The 25,505-nt window shown below is 31.3% G+C and overlaps 2 protein-coding genes, 1 long non-coding RNA gene and 1 pseudogene across 4 annotated transcripts; all 4 read left to right on the top strand.

The window, feature by feature from the left end:
* Positions 1-3,826: 3,826 nt before the first annotated feature.
* Positions 3,827-4,651, top strand: LOC121222564 (uncharacterized). The gene is made up of 2 exons (XR_005919867.1): positions 3,827-3,969; positions 4,248-4,651. It is a non-coding gene; the product is annotated as an uncharacterized lncRNA (long non-coding RNA).
* Positions 4,652-8,147: 3,496 nt separating this feature from the next.
* LOC107938191 (uncharacterized) lies at positions 8,148-10,169 on the top strand. The gene has a single exon (XM_016871276.1). It carries the CDS (start codon positions 8,148-8,150, stop codon positions 10,167-10,169), a length of 2,022 nt encoding a protein of 673 aa, XP_016726765.1.
* Positions 10,170-12,890: 2,721 nt separating this feature from the next.
* Positions 12,891-16,496, top strand: LOC107938202 (ras-related protein RABE1c). Of its 2 annotated transcripts, none has more exons than XM_016871288.2 (9): positions 12,891-13,029; positions 13,179-13,256; positions 14,365-14,437; positions 14,892-14,992; positions 15,102-15,167; positions 15,391-15,488; positions 15,711-15,773; positions 15,856-15,948; positions 16,094-16,496. In XM_016871288.2, the coding sequence occupies exons 1-9, from the start codon at positions 13,002-13,004 to the stop codon at positions 16,175-16,177; spliced, it is 684 nt and encodes a 227-aa protein (XP_016726777.1). In that variant the 5' UTR covers positions 12,891-13,001; the 3' UTR covers positions 16,178-16,496. The 2 variants fall into 2 exon arrangements, with proteins under 2 accessions (XP_016726777.1, XP_016726778.1); XM_016871289.2 differs by having other exon boundaries at positions 13,016-13,029; positions 13,121-13,256.
* Positions 16,497-17,594: 1,098 nt separating this feature from the next.
* LOC107938195 (2-oxoglutarate dehydrogenase, mitochondrial-like) lies at positions 17,595-23,830 on the top strand (annotated as a pseudogene).
* The last annotated feature ends 1,675 nt before the right edge of the window (positions 23,831-25,505 follow it).

Here is a 25,505-nt window from a genome sequence, read left to right as displayed (position 1 = left end):
TGTTTTTGTTGGAAATATAATCTACCGTAAAATAAATGTGTTAGCATTGGCTGGAAAAATAATAAATGATTAAATATGAAATCAGAAATTATTGTGCCGTGGTAAATCTACGGCCTTAGAAACGAATTCGCTCTGACCGGTGTAATTGTGTAGTGAACGTTGTCCCTCAAGGTTAACACAGCCCTTCAATATTTGTACACCTGAATATGGAATATGGAACTTAATTGGTACTGCTCTTCTCGGGAAATCACAGTAGGAACAATTTCCAAAAAAATTTGGAGGGGTCACAGTCGATCCCGCTTAAAACCCAAACTCCTAGACAAAATTTTCTCTAAAGTGATTAAGGAACAAAAAACAACTAGTTTATAAAGAAACACACAGAAAGTGAAGGAGATGAATGTTTTCAAAGAGAGTTGTTCTTTTCTTTGTTCAGTGTGTAAAAATGAGGAAACTAGTCCTTTATTTATGCTAGTGACATAAAAGCGATACAGTAAAAAGACATTGGAAATTTTGTAGAAAACTCATAACCACATATCCACAAAATCTTCAACAACCCCCACTAAATCTTCAACAATTTTGCATTACCAACAATTTTGTGTTGTCAACTGGCATTTTCTTTCTTTTTCAATTTCATTTCCTTCAATGATATCCAGGTTCTTGAAGCAATCTTTTTGAAGAATAAAATTCAAATATTTAAAAAAGAAATGAAACAAGTGAAATTATCCATCTATTATCAAATTCTTTAAGTAGTTCCTTTTGTATATTAATTTTAGTTTTAATCGTTACAGAGAATGATTTTAGCTTCCAAGTTTGTTAATAATGGAAGTTTATTTGAAAAAGAAGCAAGAAACAAGAAGAAGAGAACACACCTAACCATTGCATGCATTGATATAAAAAATACCCTAAGTGGGTATATAATATTTGGGGTTTCGATTTCTTCCCACCAAAGAAGTTGCCTTAAACCAATCACCGACCATGATTCCATAGCTCTGGTGTGATGATGGCGTGCGATATTTATGGTGCAAATCACGAGCCTTGGAAGAATTTCAACAAAGATTCCGTAGATTTTGTTGTTGCTGTTTGATTATTCCGTCGTTGCTTTCTCCCTTTTCTGAAAGTGATTTCTAGTCCTTTTAAAGTCCATGAGTTCCTTAATCTTCTTCACGGGTTCATTTCACGCTCACCGCACCATTACAGAGAAGAATAAGGACAAACCCTTCAAAATGGAGTTCCCCAATAGAGTTCGGGTCAGATTCTAGGTTAGACCCCGGGTTGGATTCTTTTTACGATAATTGTACAACAATAAGAATCACCACTGAAAATAAAAAGTTTAGGCACTTATAAATTAATTTTGTTTATATTATATATATCTTATCTTTATAATATCTATTATATAAATTATTACATTGAGAGAGTGAAAATAAAAACTAATTTATAGATTAATAGTATAGGTATGAACTTATAGCAGGAATTGAAGTAGAGGTTAATAAAGAAGGATTAGAAACATTTTGAAAGTTAATTTCCACCAATACCTCATTTCTAAGGGGAAAAAATAAGAATTGCAAAATAATTTAAGTATAATAAAATAAATCATACAACTTTTTTATAATTTCCAGTCATAATAATTTAGTGATTTTTTCTGCATGTGTATTTCATGAAAAGGGAAAAATTAAGTAAATTTTTTTATTGACAAATTTTAAAAATATAATTATAGTTATAGGCATCCGAAAGGCATGAAAGAACAGCAAAGAAAATATCATATAAACCATTCTCATCTCATAAGATATTCGGTTAGTTGCTCATGAGTCGGATCTAAGTATAATATTAATATTTTTATATTTGTTTAAGTTCTATTCAGGCCGAAATAAGAATCTAAAATTTTGCCCAAATCTGTCCCTATTTACAAAAGATTAACCCAAATCTATTTTAAACTCGTCTATATTGTTTTTAATTTTTTTTAAAATAATTTATATTATTTTAATTTAATATTTAATAATTTTATATATATTTTATTTATTGAAATTTTTTTATAGCTATCTTATTATTATTTTAATGTTTACATTAGAATAGTATTATATATTTAGTATAGATTTGTTTTTTAAATGTGTTATAAATAAATAAAAATAATATAATATAAAGCATTATAAAATTAAAATGGTCGGGCAGGATTCGAGCCTTGAATGTTCAAGTACGAACCTAACTCATATTTTAAACGGACTTAATTTTTTTACCTAAACTCATTTTTCAAGCTGTCGAAGCCATTTTTTTGAAAACAAAAATTTTAGTTGTCGACTTTAAAAACAAAACTGGAGTCGCCACCGATCCTTTATTAAGGTGTGATCGGCCCACCTTAAAAATAATTTTGGTCTGCGAAATTTGAGAAAACAGGTTCGGGAGTCAGTTACGCACGAGGAAGGATTAGCACCCTCGTAACGCCCAAAATTGGTACCAAATTGATTTTTTTTAATGTCTTGGTGTCGAAAATTTGAAAAGATTTTAAAAGGAAACTTTTTATTTCATGAATGAGTCAAAATAATAAGACATTCTTATTTCAAAGAAATAAAACACCACACCCAGTGAGTTAGGGCACAATGTTTTTAAATCTTCAAAATACCCGAATATTGCCTTTTGCTTTTGAAAATTCTTATTTCGAGAAGTCAAAATATCAGGACCAGTAAGTTAGGACCCAACATTTTTGAACTCCCAAGAATAAGCTTTTATTTAAAATTTGTGAATTTAATGCAAAATGAATACTTGGTTTTCTAAATTCATCGAAAAATAATCGCAATCCAATAAGTTAGGATACGATCTTTCTCGAGAATTATGAATACCCAAATATTTTGAAAATTTATAAAATGTGATGATTTTAACACTTTGACAAAACCAAAATATACATTTTTTTGAAAAGATATGCTAAAAAAGGGTTAATGTATAACATGAAACCAATATTCTAATTTCAAGCATATATAAATAAACATTTGCCAATATATATAAAAGTATAATATACAGGTAAATTTGCAAACAAAAAAGAAGGAATGAAATATACCAATAAAAAAACTAATAAAAAATGCATGTATATCTCTTTGAAAATCGTGAAAATAAAATAAAAATAGAAAAAGTATGTATATGTGTATATATTTACAAAATAGAAAATGTATAAGTAAATATATAATATAAAGTATATGAAAGTTAAGAAAATAAAATGAAAATAAGGAAAAACGTATATGTATAAATATATGCATGTATTTATAAAGGCTTAAAAATATATACATATATTAAAAAATATGCACCTATATCTTATATGAAAAAAATGCGTAGGTGTATGTATTTTAAAAAACGTTTTCGAAAATGAAAGACACAAAATATAGGTTTTGTACGAAATGTAAATATTTATAAAAAGAAAATTTATATTAAAACCGAAAGTATAAAGAAAATATATATATATTATAAAATAATATAAGCATATAAAAAAATGGGGACGAAGATGCAACAAGCGAATGACATGGAGGGCCTGTTTAGCAATAATCCGCCTTCCAAAACGCTGTGCATTGACACGGGCCAAATTGAAACCGAAATAAACTATGCGGCTCAATTTAAAAAGAAGCAAAATAAGTTTAATTGAAGCGCGTTGCAAAAAGAGAGACCAATTGCGCAAATTCCCCTTTAAAAGTAAAACACGCGGATCTTGAGAAAACGGGTCGGGTCGCGCGGGTCGCACTTAAAACGGCACCGTTTTTGGGCAACTGAAACAGGCCCTAAACGACGTCGTTTTATGCCTGTATAAAACCAACATCTTTTCCTAAAACATTCATTTTTTGCCATTTTCTTCAAAACAAAAACTAATGAACCCCAGCTTTCTCTGCTAGGGTTCCAACTTTTAGCCGCCGCCACCGCTCCAAACCCCGATCTCGGCCTGGCCTCCGATTGCGACGGAGATGTCGACGATCCGACAACTCCGACGAAAAAAAGGTAAGTTTTCTCCTCTTTTCTTTATAGCTTAAGCAAAAATAAAATTAAAAAGGAAAAAAATAAAAAAACGAATCACTAAGAATGATGAACCGAAGAAAAAATAAAAAAGACATTTTTTATTCCAAAAATTTTCGAATCTGTTCTTTCAATCTTTTCTTTCCATTTTTCCACTATCATCATTCGGTTTTATAGCCGAATCTTAGAGAAATAATAAAACAAAATAAATCCCTTGATTCTTGCTATATTTTTTGCTATCTACTGTTTGTGATCTGTTGCAGATTCGTAGGAGACGTGTACGGCGTGTGCAACGTTTGCGGAGGTGCGCGAGGGAGAGCCAACGTGCAGAACGTTGCGTCGTTGGGTCGAGGCGGCTGCGGCGCTAAGCCTACTGCTACTAGGGTTTCTGAAGGCTTGTTTTGGATTTTGGGCTAGGGTCTGTATAGGGCTAGGGTAATTAGGATTTTGGGTTGTTAATTGGGCCTGTTTTGAGTGGGCCGGACAATTTGGGCTTTTTACACAAGCCTAATATTTTTACCTAAAACCTCTCAAATGTCAAACAAACTTTCAGACCTGAGCAGATAACTTGACCCATGAATAGGTTTATATATCCAGATTGACAAAATTAAAATGTTACAATCATTTTTCATTTTTTTTCCAATAATAAAATTTTCATATTTAAATATTATAATTCAAATATCAAAATTCGCAGTTACTTTAGATTTGTTTTATTTAGTTATATACTTTATAATTTCTTAAATATGTATTTATAAATGTAATTCTTATTTTTTAAAAAATGTTAATTATTTAAGCTTAAATATTCATTCACATTTGAAACTTTCTCCTGATACTCACAATTTTTTATGATTTTTTCTTAACTTGGTATCCTTATATTTTTTTTTCTTTAATTTTTTTAGTTTACATCTTCCCAAGCCAAGTCTCCCGCTCTCTCTCCACCTAACCCTTCCCTTGCTCTAGCAAAGAACTCAGGCCTCCTACTCCTTAAGTGGGCCTTGTCCACCCACATTCACAACAAGGCCATTCACTCTAACAAGTTATCTTATTAGGCACTTGTCTTTTAGGTACAAACGCATTTTTAAGTGTGGACATGTTTTAACAACGATTGGACTCTACTAAAGAATAACAACAATTTTGTACTACTTAGGCCCATTATATCCGTACTTGACTACGCTGTATCAATATATCCACTATAACGACCTGCCACATCATACTATAAAATAAGTGGACTTCTATAAATGCCCCTCAATAGAAAAAGGATTAGGACCTTTGCCCCATTAGTATCTACCGGTCATCTTGTCATAATTTTTTAATATATCTATTATAATTGAGAATATTTATATCTTAGTGCATTTTAATCTAGTCTTTTATCCATTTTTTTCTTTCTAATATATCATAATTATAGGCCCTGTTTTACTTTTAATTTTTTAAGTTCTAAATTTTGAATTTCATAGAATGTAATTTGAGATGAAAAAGACATGCTCTAGTTGAAAATTTGGATTTAGATTTCATTTATTATATAAACGGTAAAAAAATCCATATATTATGGACAAAATAATTGAGATTCAATTTAATATATATCAATAGCGTATAAACACATGGATTTATGAAATTCAAACATATTTTAATGATTTCAAATTCATTATTCAACAGGTCTCAAGTATCATGGGTTGCGCATGGGAGCCCGCAACCATGACACATTCGTGTGATCCATCAAGTGGGAAGGAGGTCATTTGGCCCGATCGGACTGACCCATTGCTTGAAGAGATTGAAGGCCCATCTACAAGCTCGTCACATATGGAAACATAATCTTCGAAGATATACAATCGTAGATTTGATATGTAATCTTAGGAGATATGATTTTGTAAATCTTAGAGATTTGATTTGTAGATACTATTCATGTACTTGATCTGTACCGTTGGATTTGGGGAGGCTCTACTATAAATAGAGGCCTCTCCCCTCAATGTAAATCACTTGAGTTTTGAGGAATAATAAGAGTTCTTGAGAGTATTCACTCAAACATTATTCTCTCTTGTGTTCTTGATATTTCGTGGCTTGTTCTTATTTCGTTCTTCGTTCGCCTTTGTTTGATCTTTGACTTGCTTTCGTTTGTGTTGGTTTTCAAAGGGGAATTCTATTGAATCCTCAAATCGTGGGAGTTAGGCTGACTTAGGCATTTTTGAAGCAAGAAACTGCCTAAGGCCGCACGGATTGTGAGGCAAAAATCCTAAGTCCGTGACACTAGTATATCCATGGAATCAAAAAATTATCATAAATATTATATTTCTAAATAATATACTACTCAATTTGCACCATTTTTAAAATTTAAATTTAAATTTTAAAATCTTAATTTCCAATCACTACTTAATGAAAATCTCTCCTTTAATTTATTCAATACCATATTCTTATATTCCAACTTAGAAAAAAGAAAAAGAAAAGAATTTAAACCTTTCAAAAATAAAACAGCAAGAAAGGGATAAAAGAAAAAAAAAAGATTACCTGGAAAGGAAGACAATTTGAGGATTTAAACATCACTCTTAAATAATTATTATTTATTATACTGGTTAAAATATACTCTAAGTCCTTCTACTTTTTTAAATTTGAAAGTTATCCCTCCTACTATATTATATAATATTATATCATATCATATATTAATAGTTTATATATATACGCATAAATGATTAAACGTTATAATATCATGTAATACTATATCTTTTATTATAATCTATATTATAATAATAGTAGTACATTATATATTATTGTTTATTATTATACTAGTTAAAATACGATCTAAGTCACTATACTTTTCATACATTTAAAAGTTAACCCTCTTATTATATTATATAACGTTATATCATATCATATAATATGTTAATAGTTTATATATATGCATCAATGATTAAACATTATAATATCATGCAATATTATATTTATTATTATAATCTATAATATAATAATAGTTATATATGTATTAATAGTTTTAGTTATAGTAGTACATTATAATCTGTTGTTATTTTATGTATTAATAATATGCTAATTTAGTAAATTGGCTTAAGGTCTAATCAATTTTGGTTTCGATAATAGTTATATAATATGTTATTATGTTATCATTAAAATTTAAATTTATAGGTTTAATAATTATTAATTTTATATAATTATATTACACATATAATTATAGTATTAAAAATGTTATATATTAAATTAACATTTTAAAATTTATTTTATTTTATAATTTAACATAAAAAGTTACTATTAATTACTTTTTCTATCAATAAAATTTTAATATAAAAATATAATGCTTATGAATACATTTTCAAAATAATAAGAATTATCATTTATTTATATTTTAAATAATATCATAAAATTATATTAATTGTTAATATCTATTATGGTTGTTCAGTTATAAAGTCTAGCTTTTTCGGGCTTTGAGTCAAATTTATTTCGGGCTCGGACCATATTTGTATTGGGCTTGGGCTTACTACAGGTTCGGGTCCTATCAGGCTCAAATTTTTTCGGACTTGAATCTATTACGAGTTCAAACTTTCTCAAACTCGAATTGTTACAGATTCGGATCGACATGGATGAACTTTTAGGGTCGAATTACTTATTTTGTCAAGTCTAAGACCAATCAAACAAGGGAGTTGAATAATGAGACGAGATTTTTACTTTACTCACAAAAGATAAAAACAATACAAATTGTTTTATAAAAAAAATTCACTTCTATTTTGTTTTTCATTTTTTTTTCTTGTTACTTTACTTTTAACAACCACAAAATAGGCGTAAACAGAATCATATTAGAGTTTTGGACAAGTTATACCTATTTAGACATATAAAGAAGAGTTTATTCCTATAAAAAGGATACATATCAGGTTACTGATAGTTTATTTAAACTATTTAGTACAAACACAAACTTGAAGATTGAGTAAAGTAAAATTCTTTTCTTAAATGTAAAATTATTCCAAAAAAAAAACCAAAATAAGTAAATTTTCTTTATAGTAATCTGAAAAAAAAGAAACATGGGTTAGAAGTTTCTTTCAAAAATAATTTATAGTTTAAATCTAAGGATTAAGAAAATTTTGAAGTATATATATGGGCTTCTGGTTTTGCAAAATCATCAACAACTATCACACCTACAAACTTACATAGAAAGAAAGGAGAGAGAGATGGAAGTTCTTCCACATTTTAGCCATGTTCATCCTCTGGTTTTCAATGATGGGAGAAGCCATGAAAGTGAGGAGGTTTATTGTTGTGCGTGTGGGGAGTTGGTGTCAGGTCCAAGGTTTAGTTGCGTGGACTGTGGGTTTCATCTTGACAAGAACTGTGCTGAGGCACCTGTTGAGATGAACCACCCCTTTCATCGCCAACATAACCTTAAGCTTATGACAAGCTCTCCATATGTTGAAGGTAACACTATTTGTAATTTCTGCAATAACAGATGTGAGAAGTTTGTTTATCATTGTTCTTGTAATTTAGACTTTCACATCAAATGTGCTTTTCTATCATACAATTTTCTTGTGAAAGACTCTAGAGAGCTTGTTCTTCAAGACAAACCCATCTCTTCTGAATGTCATTCTCAAGAACTCAAAAGAGTTCTATGTTTTGCATGTCAAAAGTCCTTATTAGGTTCTGATTACATCTCTCCTGATTCTGGATTTTACTTGCATAAAAAATGTTCTGATTTACCTCTTAAAATTAGTCACCTTTCCCATCGTCACCATTCTCTTTTCTTACAATTTAACAGTGATCATCTCCCTTGCAAAATATGCTTTGAAATCCAATTACATAGAGGATTGGTTTATTGTTGTTCGATTTGCAAGTTTGTCCTTCACATTGAATGTGTGTCACCACCACCCATTATTGAGGATCCAAGTACTCATGAACATCCATTCACTAGGTGTTTAAGAGAATGGTCATTCAATTGTGATGTATGTGGCACTTTAGGAAACTATGTTTCTTATAATTGCTCAACATGTAGCTTAATGGTCCATAAGAAATGCATTTCATTGCCACGCTTCATCAAAAGCCTATGGCACGACCATCCTATTTCTCATAAATACTTTGTGGTAGACAATGAGTGTACAACACATGATTGTCCACTTTGTCACGAGGAGGTGAACATGGCTTGTGGGAGTTACAATTGCTCTACGTGCAAGTTCATTATCCATGTGAATTGTGCACTAGAGGATGCTCGATGTTATTACAAAATATCAAAAGATGATTTTGATAAGCTGCTTAATGCAATGTTGGAAGTGGGTACTATGAATCCAAGCTTTTTTGTTCGTAATATGATCAAAGTTGGAGAAAAAATGATAAATATGGAGATAGAACATTTTAGCCATCAACATAATTTAGTATTAAGTGATGAAGTGAAGGAACGAAGGTATTGTGATGGCTGTAGTCAACTCATCTTGACTTCCTTTTATTGTTGTTTAGAATGTGATTTCTTTCTCCACAAATCTTGTGCTGAGTTACCTAGGAAGAAGCAAATTCTGTTTGCTTTTCACCAAGATCCCTTTGTCCTTACTCCAACTTGCATTTTTATATGCTCACATTGTGGTGTCCTAAGTAGTGGTTTTGCCTACAAATGCGAGGTTTATTTGTGCAAAGACCATTTATGTGTTCGATGTGCTGAAATTGCTTTCTCTTACATGAGCGGAGGACACGAACACCTTCTTCTCCTTTACATCACTTATCTTGGGGGGTACTGTAATGCTTGTGGTGGCAGTATTGGTGGTTATAAAGTATACAGATGCAAGGCTTGCGATTTTAATGTGCATTATGGATGTCTCACCTCACTACCACAAACAACTTGGCACAAATCAGACAGACATTGTTTGATCCTCACCTACCATGAAGATAATGATTATTCACAATATCATTATTGTGATGTCTGTGAAAAAGAAAGAAGCCCCAATACTTGGTTTTACCATTGTCCAATTTGTGATAACTCAGCACACCTTTCTTGTGTTTTGAGAGGTTCTCAATTTCTCAAGCGTGGGATCAAAATCAAAGAAAGTGATCATCCACACACTCTCATGATTGTGGAGAAGGTTTATGATTATCCTGAATGTCACAAATGTGGTCATCGTTGCATGGATTTGGCTCTTGAGTGTTTGGATGCAGAATGCAAATACATTATCCACTGGGAATGCAGCACAACCTTCCAATACATCAGATCGGCATAATGAATACTGTTGCTTTGACAGTCAATTGATGCAGAGGTTGCTGATGATCACAGCAAAAAGTTGTCAGTTGTTTAGGTTTTTTTCATCGTCTTCTTTGTAAGTACATATGATTTCCTTGTTTTAAGTCATAATTTAATAATGTACAAAATGTTTGCATAATAAAATTTACTTTGTACAGCTTTAATGTAATCTCAATTATATGATTTATAAATGTTATCACTAATTAATGAGTGCAATTTAATGCTATGGTGATTCCTGAATCTCCATTTTCCAAGTTATCATTGTTTTGGTGGTGAAATTTTCTTTTTCTGTGCGCAACATTTTTTTCTTCTTCTAATTTTTATTAACATTCCATTATTTTATCTTAGAATTAAAATAAAAATAAAATAAAAAAATCCATTTTCCAAATCCAAATGCAAGCATTTGGTATGTTATTGCTTATTTTCATATAGTTCTTTTTAAAAAAAGTTTTAATTAAGTGTTTAATTCAAGCATTTGTTTTAACAAAAAAAAAGTTGGCTTAAATGAAAAGCAATAGTGAGATTATTAAAAATTAATTAAATTCTTAATAAATAATAACACTCAATTAATTTCTTGAATTATGTCTTACATCTAATTAAACTCTTAGAATATAGTTTTATGTTAAAATCTTTTATGAGTTATTAAGTGACCACGTAACTATTGATAAGGTGTTTGATGTGGATTTAAAAAAAAGTTATTTAAAAGTTATAATTTTTTTAAAAACTATTAAATTGTTTTTTAAAGTCTAGATAAATTATAACAATTCTAGACAGAATTTCAAAATTAGTGTTAATAAAAATTATTAAAATATTATAATTTTTTTAGGAATTATAAAAAATATAGGAAACTTATAGAAAACATATTAAAATTTTAAAAATAATAAAAATTATATAAAATTATTAGAAAAGAAAATTATATAAAAGTTACTAACAAATTACAAAAAATTTAAAAAAGAGGAAGAAGAAAACATGAACAAAATTTAAAGTATTTAAAGGCCCATAGGAAGTTTCAAGCCCATTTATGGCCCTTTAATACACAAACATATAGGGATTATAGGAACTAATTTCTTTTTTTTTTGAAAAATTAGAAAATATTTTTCTCAATTTTATAAAATTGAATTAATGAATTATTTTTCTTTACTGTACATTTGTATCCATTCTTCAATTTTTTTTCCTTGAAAATATTGTTTGTCTAGTTTAAAATTTAAAACTATTCTATTAAAAAAACATTTTAATATATTTGATATAAAAACTTATTTAGTACATTATCAATAGTGTGAAAGAAAAAATTACCTATAAACATATTTTATTAAATTGTTCTTATTATATAATTTATTTTATTTTTAACTAATTTAAATCTTTTAATATTTTTAATCTCAAATTTCATAAATGATCATAAATTATTAAATTCATTTTTATTACATTAAATTCCACTTAACAACAATTGAATTTTTTTATTTAACAATTTAACCTAATTATAATAACCATTTTATATGTCTTAGTTTTAGTCAATTTGGCAACTTTTATTTATGAAAATGGAAGTGAAATCAAAATTTTAAAAAATATTATCTTATATATATATACACATATCTATGTTCAGAGCCGAATCTAGGGGCTGTTAGGGTCCCAAGCCCCCACTAAAATAGAAAATTGTTAATTTGGCCATTTAAAAAATTTTAAAATTTTAAATTAGTAAAAGTAAAATTACACTTTGACCCTCTTAAATTATAAAAATTTAATTTAATCTTTTAAAAATTAAAAAGATATAGACTATTAAAAATTAAAATTTATTTTTGACCCCTTAAAAAAATTTTCTCGCCTCGCCCCTGTTTATATTAAAGCTTGTAATGTACTTTGATAAAATATTAATAAATTTTGAATAGAATTAAGATGAATTTTGGGAAAATAAAAATAGTAGTTTTTATTTGCATAGAAAAGATGAAATTAATTAATATAATAAAAGCAAAGGATAAAATTATCCAAAATTTTAGAAGCTTTATTTAAGGAAAATGTGGCATTGAAATTATTCACTATATTCCGAAATCTTAACATTATTGATAATATCAGGTTACTGTTTTATATTACCATAAAATTCTATAAACCAAATACTATTAATGGTATAGTAAAAAATAAAAATTTATAAATAAAACAAAATATGTGGCCTTATTTGTGGAATTAAAATATTTCATCACAGTACATTAAATATTGATCAATTTGATATTAAGAAAATTATTTGATTCGCTAATTGTTAGAGATGTTAATGGATGAGGTTGGTTTGGATTTAGATCGGACTTAGTATGATAATAGTACACTTTATGCTTGTAAAAGTTTGATCTAGTCTAAATATAAATATAAAATTTTACCCAAACCCATCTATATTTGTAAATGATTAACCCAAACTCATTTTAGACCCGTCATATTATTTTTAAATTTCTTTTGGAAATATTTATATCTACCCAGGTCTTAACAAATATTTAATGTTTACCTTATATATATAGTATTATATTACTATAAATTTAATAATTTTATATATTATTAATTACATAATGTATAAAAATATTATAATAATTATATTATAAATTTAAAAAAATGAACCTTTAATTTTTTGTTTGGGACTATTTTCGGGCCTAATCTAATATTTGAATGTTGAAATCCAATGAGGCCAAACCTATATAAACCAGCTGTTCCAACCAATTACATTGGAGGAACCGAACCGTGACTAAGTGACAATAGTATCAAAAAAAAAAAAAAGTGTGAAGAAACATGAAAAGGAAATTCCCCATATTCATTGGACTCTCTCTTTCTCTCTCGCATGTGCTTTGCTATCTTCAGCGTCTCAGGTTCTTTCTCTAGCTTCCTTTCCTTTTCTTGATCTGATTTCACAATTGTCTTTTATTTCGTTTTGAAATTGATATATATTTTTTAACGCAGATAAGAGGATATATTATTATATATTTTTGAATTGTGTTTTTTGTGCGTGATTTTTGAGGATCAATGGCTGCACCACCAGCTAGAGCTCGTGCTGATTATGATTACCTCATTAAGCTTCTTTTAATTGGTGATAGTGGTAAGTTTTTTTTTCCTTTTTTTTTTGGTTGAAGTAATGATTTTTATTGTTATAACTGGAAAATAAAACATGGGTACTCAGAAATTTTTGAAATCTGTTGTTAGTTTTCGATGGGTATTTAGAATTTTTATAGTTAAATAGACTAGATACTATACGTTTCCTGGTTTGAGATCAGATTGCTTTGATTTTTGTTTTTGAGCTTTTCTTTGGTTTCTAAGAACTGGGTTTTATTCTAATTTTGATTTAGGCTACATTTTCACTATACATTAGATATGGTGAGTTTGGATTGGAATAACGTGGAGGAGGCTTTGTTTGATTGTAACATAGAAAACTATCAAATTCTGGTTTAGTAGGGTCCTTTTTATTTTTTATTTTTGCCTTCTGATCTGTGGGTAGTGGATTTTTTTTGAGTAATTAATTTATGTTTCTCACTAGCCATGGCCCACGTTATGTGTAAATAGTGTTTGATCATATGGGCTGTTTTAGGATTCTATAGTAAATGTTTAGTTGGCAAGTCTTCTGCTCTTCGCAGAAATGGGAATTAGCTAGCTTGGATTGATATACCTGATTCATGAGTTTTGGTATGGTAAAAGTCAGGGGCAGGCTTCATTGATTTTCTTAATCATAGTGTCTGTGATATAGAATCTTGATGCTGAGACTTGCTTATGGTTATTTGTTCTGAACTTGTGCTTTAACATATGAAATTGGCGTAGTTGTAAATGGGCTGCATTGTTGAACGCGAGGTGTCTGTGAGCTGTGCTCATTTGTGTCTCTGGGTAGTTAACTGAACACCTAGGCGAAATGGTATATGCTAAAATGTAAACACACAATGTGGTAGATAGTAGGCTTTCTTGTTCGAATCTGCACCTTACACCTTACAATGATGAAATTGATCATTTCTGTTCATGCATTAAAAGCTACTTTTTAATATGAATTTCGTCAAAAACAAAATTTTATTTTAGTTTAAAGATGAATTCTTAGAGTTTCCTCTGGATTTCGTTTTCATGCATCATTTGTCAATTCCAGCATGGTAGGCAAATAATATGCTATGTTGTTTGTCTTCAAGCTTCGGTATTTTCCTGACTGTGACTTTCTTATGTTTATGCAGGTGTGGGAAAGAGTTGTCTTCTTCTACGATTTTCTGATGGCTCCTTTACCACTAGTTTCATAACGACCATTGGGTTTGTCTCCCTGGCAACTCTTGAAAATTATATGCTAAAATTATTTCACGATTTGAGAAGCGTGAATGCAGAGAGGAGCACTTTAACCATATAGCATTGAAGGGCTTATTAACAGGGGAGAATTCAAGATGTTTTGCTTTGCTTGGTTTCATTCCAATAGAACTGCAACAGTATAGGGATAGAGTGGAGTTTACAGTACCATAATCTCAGTTTGTTTATTTATCTGTTTTAAGCAATCCCTTGGTAATTGTTATTCAATGTGAATACTAGTATATACTCTTCCAAAGGGTGCTTTTTGAACTATTATGGCACTTCTGCTGTTTCACTCGTTTCTCTGCCTTATTTATGGTCGAGGCATCTACCCATTTGATACTAAGTTATAGAAGTTTGGTTCAAAACTTTTTTGAATATATATATATATTTCTCTTTTCAATTATTTTATTTTCCTTGACAGCATTGATTTTAAGATAAGAACCATTGAGCTTGATGGTAAGAGGATCAAACTACAAATCTGGGACACAGCTGGTCAAGAGCGATTCCGAACTATTACGACAGGTATCTTTAAGTCCATGCAGGTTGCATTTCTGTTTTCTTTTTCATTCTAGTACAAAAAGTATATTTAAGCTTGATGCTTGACTTTGCTGATGGATTCATGCTCTTCCAGCTTACTATCGTGGAGCCATGGGGATTTTGCTGGTTTATGATGTTACTGATGAGTCATCTTTCAACAGTAATTTCTCAATTTTTTTTTTTTCTAATTGTGAGGTTTTCCATCTTTTCTATGCCTTGTGTCTTTCATTGGTTTAAGCGGTGAAATTAGTTGTCGATCATCCTTTATCAGTGCTTTTGTTGCAATGGATGGCTTAGGATCTCCCTCGGTTGGAATGGAATTTCTTTCAAGGGTTCCTATGTCTCTTTCGAGTCTTATAAAACCTGCTTCTGTTCATGTACAGATATTAGGAATTGGATTCGCAACATTGAACAACATGCTTCCGACAATGTCAACAAGGTACTGGTTGGGAACAAGGCTGACATGGATGAGAGCAAAAGGGTTAGAATTTCCCTTCTGATTATTTATAGAAATTGCTTTTCTTGTTGATGTTCATGGGTTTAGAGTGTGTGATCTTTTTTGTTGACTTTGGGTACTGACCTAGCTTCTTGTAATAATAAAGTGCTATGAAAAAACGAGTTGTGGCTGAATCTATATATCCTTTACACATTCACACGAGCCAGACATTTCTCTAGTAATAATTCGAAATGATCTCTTTTCCAGGCTGTGCCTACATCCAAGGGTCAAGCTCTTGCTGACGAGTACGGTATCAAGTTCTTTGAAACTGTAAGTCGAATGTTAGCTGCTGTGCAGATATTTGTATTGCAGATAATTATTTTAGGCTAAAAGATAAATAATGTATTTGCAGAGTGCAAAGACGAATTTGAATGTTGAGGAGGTTTTCTTCTCAATAGCCCGGGATATTAAACAAAGGCTCACCGAATCTGATAATAAGGCCGAGGTATTCTCTCTTCTAAAAACTTTTAATTTTCTTGATTCACCATTAGTAACCACGTCGATGGCAACACAAATGGGAATGCTATAAACCCTTGCAACTGCTGCTTGTTCAAAATGATGGATTCCTTGTCTTTGTTTTTCGGTTACAGCCCACGGCACTAAAAATTAATCAACAAGACGCTGCAGCAAGTGTTGATCAAGCTGCTCAAAAGTCGGGTTGCTGCGGAGGTTAAAAGGAATTAACAAAAGTATACCAGATTCTTGGTGGAAGCTTTGGCTTTTGGCAGTCCCTCAAATGTAAAATCGAATTGTGACGACATTATGGTGAATTCATGTATTTACTTTCCTGTTAATTCTTTTTCTCCAACTACCAGGCTTAGGCTTTATTCTTCTTGAACTCAAATGACCCTTTGTTATGTATTTCAGTATTTGTCTTTATAGCTTTGAAAAAAAAAGTATTTGCTTTATGTAAGATAATCTAAATTCAAGTTTTTTTTTCCTCTTGAAAAGAAAAAAACAATAAAAAAATCTGGAAGTTCTTAATTCATGTTACATATATGTGTGTGCTTCATGTTGTGATGCTTCGAAATGTCTTCAGAAGTCATTAGTCCATGTCATATATATGTTGTGAGGTTGGATGTAAGGTGCAAATCTTTCAATAATTGAATTTGCTCCATTCATATGAATTGTAATTTGCTTTTTATGTATTGGAATTAAGAAGTTCTATAGTTCAATTACAGTAGAGGAAATGCAAGAAGCTCTTATGTAGTGAAAAGTGGTACCTATGTATCTATAACTTAGCATATTTTCTCCCATGAGTAGCTCTTTACCATTCTAGCACTTTGCAGTTTTCGTGCAAGCCGTTAGCTTTTAGTGTGTCTTGACATGGCACTCTTCTAAAACTGCTACTCTGCCATGCCCTAGTCTTCATCATCTATTCTTGTTGTTCATTGATTTTGTTCACAACATCATACCCTAATGAGTCCCTTCAATAACAGATCTCTTCAACTATTAATGAAAATAAATATACTTTTAATGTTTAATCAGAATCAACTATCAATTACATTAGATCAACAAATAACTTTTGTAAATTTATTATCGATAATAAAAACTTAATATAATTATAATTATGCATCACATGCTATAGTTCAAGAATTAAATTAAATTATATATTAAGCTTTTGAGTTAATATGCCATGCCGTTAGTGATTAGTTTATAATTTTTTATAGCTGGATAAACAAATCGAAAACTTACTAATAAATAATACTTGAGTGGCTAACTGTGTAGTTTTCTCAAATATATTTGAGGAATAGTGATTTGACAACTTACATTAACGTGACTTATAAATAGTTGAATTGATCAAATTATACTTTTTCATAATTGAATGATCAAAGTGTCCGGTTATTAATAGTTGAGTGACCATGAATGTAATATTCTCATTAAAAATATTAATATTTTAATCTCGTTTATAAAATTAAAATTCAATTATTTGATTGTTAAAAAATAAGGAAAAAAAATCAAAGAAGGTAATTAAGTTTAGAAGTGACCATTTGACCCTAACCGTCTCCATTTATAGAGGAAAATTCACCACTTAACTATCAACCCCATACTTATCTCCTTAATCCTTTGAACTATAATTTTCAATTTATTTTTATTTTTCATACTTAGAAAAAAGAAATTAACTCATTCAATGTTACTCAGTTAATTACTGGGTTCTTTTTTTTTTTCTGAATTATTGAAAATGTCAGTGATTTCAGTGTTCTAAATTATTACTTCACCATTAATATCACTTTTTTTTTCTTGATTTCCTTCAGTGATTTTGCTGATAGATTTATTTTTTGCAATTCTTTTTGGGGTTGCTTGTGGCAAAAGCAATGGCTTGGTTTAGAGCAAGTTCATATATTGGAAAGTTAGCAATCAAAAGAACCCTTTCCCATAGTGGATCATATGCAATAAGAAGCCAAATCTTTCATCTACGGAGTCGATGTTTTCGTTCCACCGTCTTCAATCCGAAGCAGAAAATGTCACCTGTTCCGCGATCTGTGCCGCTTTCGAGGCTAGCTGATAACTTTCTTGACGGGACGAGTAGTGTGTACTTGGAAGAGCTTCAGAGAGCTTGGGAAGCTGATCCGAACAGTGTCGATGAATCCTGGGATAATTTCTTCAGGAATTTCGTCGGACAAGCATCGGGACCGGCAGGAGTTTCGGGCCAAACAATACAAGAGAGCATGCGCTTGATGTTGCTTGTAAGGGGCTACCAAGTTAATGGTCACTTGAAATCAAAATTAGACCCCCTTGGCTTGGAAGAAAGGGAAGTCCCTGATGAATTAGACCCTGCATTCTACGGTTTTACCGAAAGCGATCTCGACCGTGAATTCTTCATAGGTGTATGGAGTATGTCCGGATTTTTATCCGAAAACCGACCAGTTCAGACTCTAAGGTCGATATTGACCCGTCTCGAGCAATCCTATTGTGGGAGCATCGGGTACGAGTTTATGCACATCGAGGAACGGGAGAAATGTAACTGGTTAAGAGAAAAGATTGAAACTCCGACGCCTATGCATTACAATAAGGAACGCCGAGTTCTAATTCTTGATAGACTTATGTGGAGTACACAATTTGAGAGTTTCTTGGCAACAAAAATGAAAACTGCTAAGAGATTCGGGCTCGAAGGTGGGGAGACATTGATTCCCGGTATGAAGGAGATGTTCGATCGAACTGCGGATTTAGGGGTCGAGTGTATATGTGTTGGAATGTCTCATAGAGGCCGATTAAATGTTTTAGGTAATGTTTTTCGGAAACCTTTACGACAGATATTCAGTGAGTTCGATAAGAACTCAAAGTTCGAAGATGAAAGCGGGCTATATACAGGCACCGGTGATGTTAAGTACCATTTAGGAACTTCTTATGATCGTCCCACTAGGGGTGGGAAGAGGATTCATTTGTCTTTGGTTGCAAATCCGAGTCATTTAGAAGCCGTAGACCCAGTTGTTATTGGAAAGACTCGAGCGAAGCAATACTTTTCGGACGATTTGGATCGGACTAAGAACATGGCAGTATTGATTCATGGCGATGGAAGCTTTGCTGGACAAGGAGTAGTGTATGAAACTCTACACCTTAGTGCACTACCAAACTACACTACCGGCGGAACTATACACGTTGTAGTGAACAATCAAGTGGCGTTTACGACCGATCCGAGGGCTGGACGATCTTCGCAGTATTGTACTGACGTTGCCAAGGCCTTAAATGCTCCCATTTTTCATGTTAACGGTGACGACATAGAGGCAGTCGTTCACGTATGCGAGCTTGCAGCACAATGGCGCCAGACTTTTCATTCGGATGTAGTTGTCGATATCGTGTGTTATCGGAGGTTCGGACATAACGAAATCGATGAACCGTTCTTCACCCAACCGAACATGTATAAGGTCATCCAAAAGCATCCCTCAGCGCTTGAAATCTATAAAACTAAGCTTTTGGAATCAGGAGAGGTGACTGAAGAAGACATTGATAGGATGCATAAAAAAGTTGATTCCATTCTCAATGAAGAGTTTATGAGTAGTAAAGATTATGTTCAACAAAGAAGGGACTGGCTTTCAACTAATTGGAGAGGATTCAAATCGCCCGAACAGCTTTCCCGAATCCGAAACACCGGGTTCGGCACATATGTTATTGATGTAGTTGTTTTTCAAACCCTGGGGTTTGAGCAGTGACGGAGAACCCGTCATGGTTAAAATTTAGTGACGGAGCTAGTGACAGTTTTTCTTTTAACACTACTGTCACTAATTTAGTGACAGTACCCGTCCTAAAATTTTGAAATTCCGTCAGAATCTCCGTCACAAGTTCTCTTACAATTTTTAACTTCCCTTTGTTTTCGACAGGGTGTGTCCGGATGTGCTAAAGATGGTTGGGAGAGCAATTACAATTCTGCCCGAAGATTTCAAGCCGCATCGAGCAGTGAAGAAGGTGTACGAAGATCGTGCGAAGATGATTGAAACTGGGAGGGCCTTGATTGGGCGATGGGGAGGCACTGGCTTTCGGGACGTTGTTGGTGGAAGGTAAGCACGTTAGATTGAGTGGCCAAGATGTTGAAAGAGGCACATTTAGTCATCGGCATGCAATAGTTCATGATCAAGAAACAGGCAAAATTTATTGCCCTTTAGACCATATCATGGAGAACCAAAATGATGAGATGTTTACAGTGAGTAACAGGTACAAAAATTTTGTTAACCTTTAGTACTATTTTTGTCCATAAACTCGAATTTAGGTGTGTTGACATTGGTACGTATTTCACATGGGTATGTTATTTGAAGGGTCATATCTCCTTATTTATATTTAAGGACGTGTTAGATGAGAATATTTCAAGAAAAACGAAAATTCAAACTGACATAGATGGACTATAATAGCTATTTAGATGTCCTATATGTATGATGTATCGACCGGGTTCTAAGACGTCTCTCCCATGTATAGGCTTGGCTCGAGCCAAGGTCCTTTGATTTAAGGGCAAATAGGGGCAATGGTCAAATCGCGAGAACCCGGTTTATTCATCATATATGGTGCTTTAATGGAGGAATATATATTATTGTTGGCAGCTCGCTTTCGGAATTCGGTGTTCTCGGGTTTGAACTGGGATACTCAATGGAAAATCCAGACGCCATTGTTCTATGGGAGGCTCAATTTGGTGATTTCTCTAATGGTGCACAAGTTATATTTGATCAGTTCCTAAGCAGTGGAGAGTCTAAGTGGCTTCGTCAAACGGGGCTTGTAGTACTGCTTCCTCATGGATATGACGGCCAAGGCCCTGAACATTCGAGCGCAAGGCTCGAACGGTTCTTACAGGTTTGGATTCAAGGATCTATGTTATTCAGATTCGAGTAATGTTGAATATATATATAATAATACGGATATATGTTTGATATGGATAATGGCAGATGAGCGATGAGAATCCTTACGAAATTCCAGAAATGGATGCAACGCATCGAAAACAAATACAGAAATGCAACTGGCAGGTTGTGAATACTACAACTCCTGCAAATTACTTCCATGTTATAAGGCGACAGGTGAGTTAGATCATTCTTCTTTACTCTTCTTAAAGGTCAAATTTTAATTTTAATCCTTGTACTATATTGAACTTAGTCCTATATTTTTAACCAAATATATTTATATATTTTAATTTGATATAATTTAATCATCCGTCTATTATTAATGTTATTAAGATAAATCAAACAATACCTTTAAAAAATTCATTTGAACTTTTAAATGATATAAGAAATTTCAAATTTCGAATTAAAAGAAAATCCACATGAATCGGCAATGAAATTTTTTAATGGTGTTAATTATTTTGAATAAAGTGTAATATTAATAAGTATATCAAATTAAAGTCTAGTTGAGTGTACTATAGAAATCAAAACCATAATTTGATTAGATATATTCAAATCCGATTGTCAACCTTGCATACAAGTATATGTTTGACATTAGCATATTCAATTTTCTCCATGTTTCTCAAGATGATATCCCATATTCTTGCTCAAATATGTATCAGACAGTAGTATTTCAGTATATATATATATATATCTGAGCAATAGTAAAAATTGCATTTTTACTCTGCATCCAAGCATCATAGTATAATAATAAATAGAGTTTTTTTCATTTCCAGATGCACAGGGAATTCCGTAAGCCATTGATTGTAATGGCACCTAAGAACTTGCTCCGTTACAAGAACTGCAAATCAAACTTATCGGAATTCGATGACGTTCAAGGCCATGAAGGATTTGACAAACAAGGAACCAGATTTAAACGTCTTATAAAGGACCAAAGCAACCATTCGGATCTCGAGAAAGGTGTTAGGCGACTGGTTCTTTGTTCTGGAAAGGTAACAACAGTTTTTAACTCTTCATATTAACTTGTATCTAATTAAGAATTTGAGAAGTCGTTTATTATTCATGTTTGTATGTTTTTTTTTTTCAGATATATTATGAGCTTGATGAGGAGCGTCAAAGGCTTAAGGCCGATGATATTGCGATTTGTCGAGTGGAACAGCTTTGTCCCTTCCCCTTTGATCTCATCCAACGAGAGCTTAAGCGCTATCCAAGTATGTACTGTGAATTTATGTGACAATCAGTCCTTTTATGGGTGTGTTGCTTCGGCACTTTATTCTTTTAAGTGTTGGTGTCTGATTTTTGAGTTGGATACATAGATATGAGATATGAGAATGTATGATCGTCTAATTAGTAGAAAAGATTGAAATAATGTATTTAACATAAATGTGTGACATATATTTGAGTATGGATGTAAGGAAGACTTGTCAATTGGGTCGGAGGGGTTAACATGGATAGACACAATTTGAATTTTAAAATTTTTGGGTAAAATTGATTTGTGTTAGTTTCTGATTCTAGTTGTTTAAGGCATGATTGATTTCAATTTAGGTTTAAGGTTTAAGGTTTGATTATTTAGGTTTAAGGTTCGAGTGTTTCAAGTTAGACCATTATGAGTTTGGATCATTACGTGTTCTAGTCAATTTAAGTTTTGATCATTTTAAGTTTGAGTATTATTTTTTTATTTTTAAGTTTGAATTGGATTGATTCGAATTGTTGACTTTTGATAAAATATGACTGAATTGTCTTGGATTTAAGTTGATGGAGTCGAATTTTCATATTTGAATCAAAATTGATTGGTCTAGTATAAGAATATTATCTTCTAAGCACAATAAAAATACATAAAAGAAAAATCAAAATACCCTTATTAGACACATATAGGTAATTGAGTACTCACTCCGGAATTCGAATAATGTAGCTTTACCGGTAAAAAACCACTATTTTTTTTTCGGTTCGAGTCATTTCAAATTTTAATTGTTTCCAATTTGATCCATTTCAGGTTTTGGTAATTTGGGTTATTTGAGTATTTCAAGTTTGGTCATTATGGGTCTAGATTATTTTAAGTTCTAATTACTTTAAGCTCGAGTTATTTTGAGTTATTTGTTCAGATTATTTCAATTTTGATTATTTTGAGTTAGATTTTTTTTTAAAGTTTTGATCGTTTTAGGTCTACATCAATTTTGGGTTAGACTTGAAAGAGTTTGAATTGTTGACTTTCTTTACAATCAAATTAGTTTAGATTAATTTGGGTTTAGATTAATCAAATCAAATTTTCGTGTTCTAATCAAAATTGACTGGTCCGATATAAGGACATGATACTATAAAGACTCATAATATAAAAAAGAAATAGAAAAATCTAACATACCCTTATCAAACCTATATTTATTACTGACTTTGAAATCCGGGTAAGGTAGAAAAATGTTATTTCTCAGTAATTTGAAACTGTTAACATTGTTGTAACAGATGCTGAGATTGTGTGGTGCCAAGAAGAGCCAATGAACATGGGTGCATATACCCACGTTGCTCCTCGCCTTTGGACTGCCATGAGGAACTTAGATAGGGGATCCCCAGAAGACATCAAATACGTCGGAAGACTACCATCTGCCGCCACCGCCACCGGTTTATTGCAGATTCATCAAAATGAACAGGCTGATATTATAAACCATGCAATGCAATCTGAACCAATCAAGTATCCTTACTAAAGCAGCTCATTCAAAGCCTGTTAATATCTAATTATTATAACAATTAATTCCTCATTTCAGGTGAGAATTCAACAATCCTAGATATGGTAACTTTTGCTTCTCTTGTTTTCCCATAAGTTTTGAATTTTTTTTTTCCTTTCAAATTATTTGATTTGAGATCCAATAGTTGTATTGACATTTATTGATTTATGTTAATTTGTGTCAAGGAGTCTGAAATGTAATTTTTTTGTTTATGTTTTACAATAAATGACTGCAAGGTGGTTGACAGGTCGATTTGTCAATAGTGAATAAATTTTCTCTCATGTTTCCTATAGATATTTAATTTTCGTTATTGTTTTAAGAAATTGTGTCATTAAGTTGGAAACAAAGAGAAATGTTGTTCTTTTAAAAGAATAATTATTCTTTAAAATAGTTGTTGTTTAGAGAAATCGTTGTTTAAGAATAGTTACGTTTGAAACAATTTTATTTAGAATAGGGCTTCAATAACTGTTATCCATTGTAGGTATTATTTGAGAATAACTCTTGTTGAGAACAGTTAAAGTTTAGAAAATCTCTTGTTTAGAATAATGATGTTTCAAGAATAATTAAGTTTAAAATGACCGTTGTTTGGAATAACTTCTATTTAGAACAATTGTGTGTTTTTGAAAACCATTATTTAGAACAAGCTCTTCCAAGAAAAAACATTACCATAGAACAATTCTTGTTCAGAACAACCTCTATGTTGAGAACAACTCATGATTGAAACAAATCAAAATAACCTATGTTCAGGAATAATCATTGTCTTGCAATTCAAGAGATGTTCTGCGAAAAATATTTTACATGGTACTACTTCACCAAAGAAGAAGAAGTGGAAGTAACTCCGGAATATGACAGAGTTCTTGAGTTATCTTTATTCTTGAGATGTTCCGGAGAGCTTGACTTGGTGGATCAGATATAGAGGTAATAGAGAAGTTTTCTTTTAACATTTTCATTTAACATTGAGTGCTTCTCCCTTCTTTTGGAAACATAATGAATAAAAATTCTCTATTCACCGTTTCTAACTAAAACCTTTATTAATAAAAAAATTCATGTCTTTGTAATTGAAAAATATCATTCATTACTCCTATTAAATGTTAGCTTTATAACTCTCATTCTTCAGAAACTATAAATAAAAGTCTTTCTGAAGGTACTTTTTGAGCATTTTGAACTCTCAAAGTTCCCTCTTTAAAATTCTCTCGATGTGTTTCTTTTCTTAGGTTTATCTTTAATGAAATTTGTCTTTCTTCACATTACCAACCATTACATGCCCATAATGTTATCGGATCTTCTCTTATCTTCCTCTCTATCTGCTTTCAATTTATTTCGTCTACTTGTTTGTAACATTTCCTCTATTTACGAGAAGAACCTTTTATATTTTCATAACTAGAAACCGAACATTTGATGCAGAAAAAGACTAACTCTTTTAAGTTAAAAATGAATCACACGAAATTTGTAATTTAATTAATTCAAAAGTGATTTTAAGATATACTTTCAATAAAATTGAATACCATTTTAAGAATTAATTTGGAATAACAACTTTATTTTATTTGCATGACTGTTACTCGGATTTTGGGTAACCTTGATTTTTTTTTATATAATTAGGAATGAGGTTACTTGAGATCAAATTCAAGCACTTATGAAACAACATAATGCTCATGTCTATAACATAATACTCTTATCACTGGGTCAAGAAATTGTTGGCAAAATTTATTGAAACTTTTACTATTTTTATTATTTCATTAAAACTCTTAATAGTTTGAAATACTTCTATTTACTATTTCCTAGTAAAACAAAATTAAAAATTCAATTGTGCCCTTAAAAAAATGCACACTATTGAGTTCTTAATGATAAGAAAATCAATTAGATAGATCCTTTTGTTAATGGAAATCGTTAGTTGATCAATTTGATTGTTAATAGTATTGACATGGCTGATAGTAGTCACTAGGAGATAACACACAATATTATAAAAA

Source organism: Gossypium hirsutum, chromosome D10 (genome assembly GCF_007990345.1).
Source record: "Gossypium hirsutum isolate 1008001.06 chromosome D10, Gossypium_hirsutum_v2.1, whole genome shotgun sequence".
Classification (NCBI taxonomy): domain Eukaryota; kingdom Viridiplantae; phylum Streptophyta; class Magnoliopsida; order Malvales; family Malvaceae; genus Gossypium; species Gossypium hirsutum.
This window is presented reverse-complemented; position numbering and strand designations above follow the sequence as displayed.

Coding starts and splice junctions, on each gene's coding strand:
- LOC107938202 (XM_016871288.2), top strand. CDS start 13,002: ATGTGCTTTGCTATCTTCAGCGTCTCAG. Junction 14,993..15,101: donor ATTCCGAACTATTACGACAG/GTATCTTTAAGT, acceptor ATGCTCTTCCAG/CTTACTATCGTGGAGCCATG. Junction 15,489..15,710: donor ACATGGATGAGAGCAAAAGG/GTTAGAATTTCC, acceptor TCTCTTTTCCAG/GCTGTGCCTACATCCAAGGG.
- LOC107938191 (XM_016871276.1), top strand. CDS start 8,148: ATGGAAGTTCTTCCACATTTTAGCCATGTTCATCCTCTGGTTTTCAAT.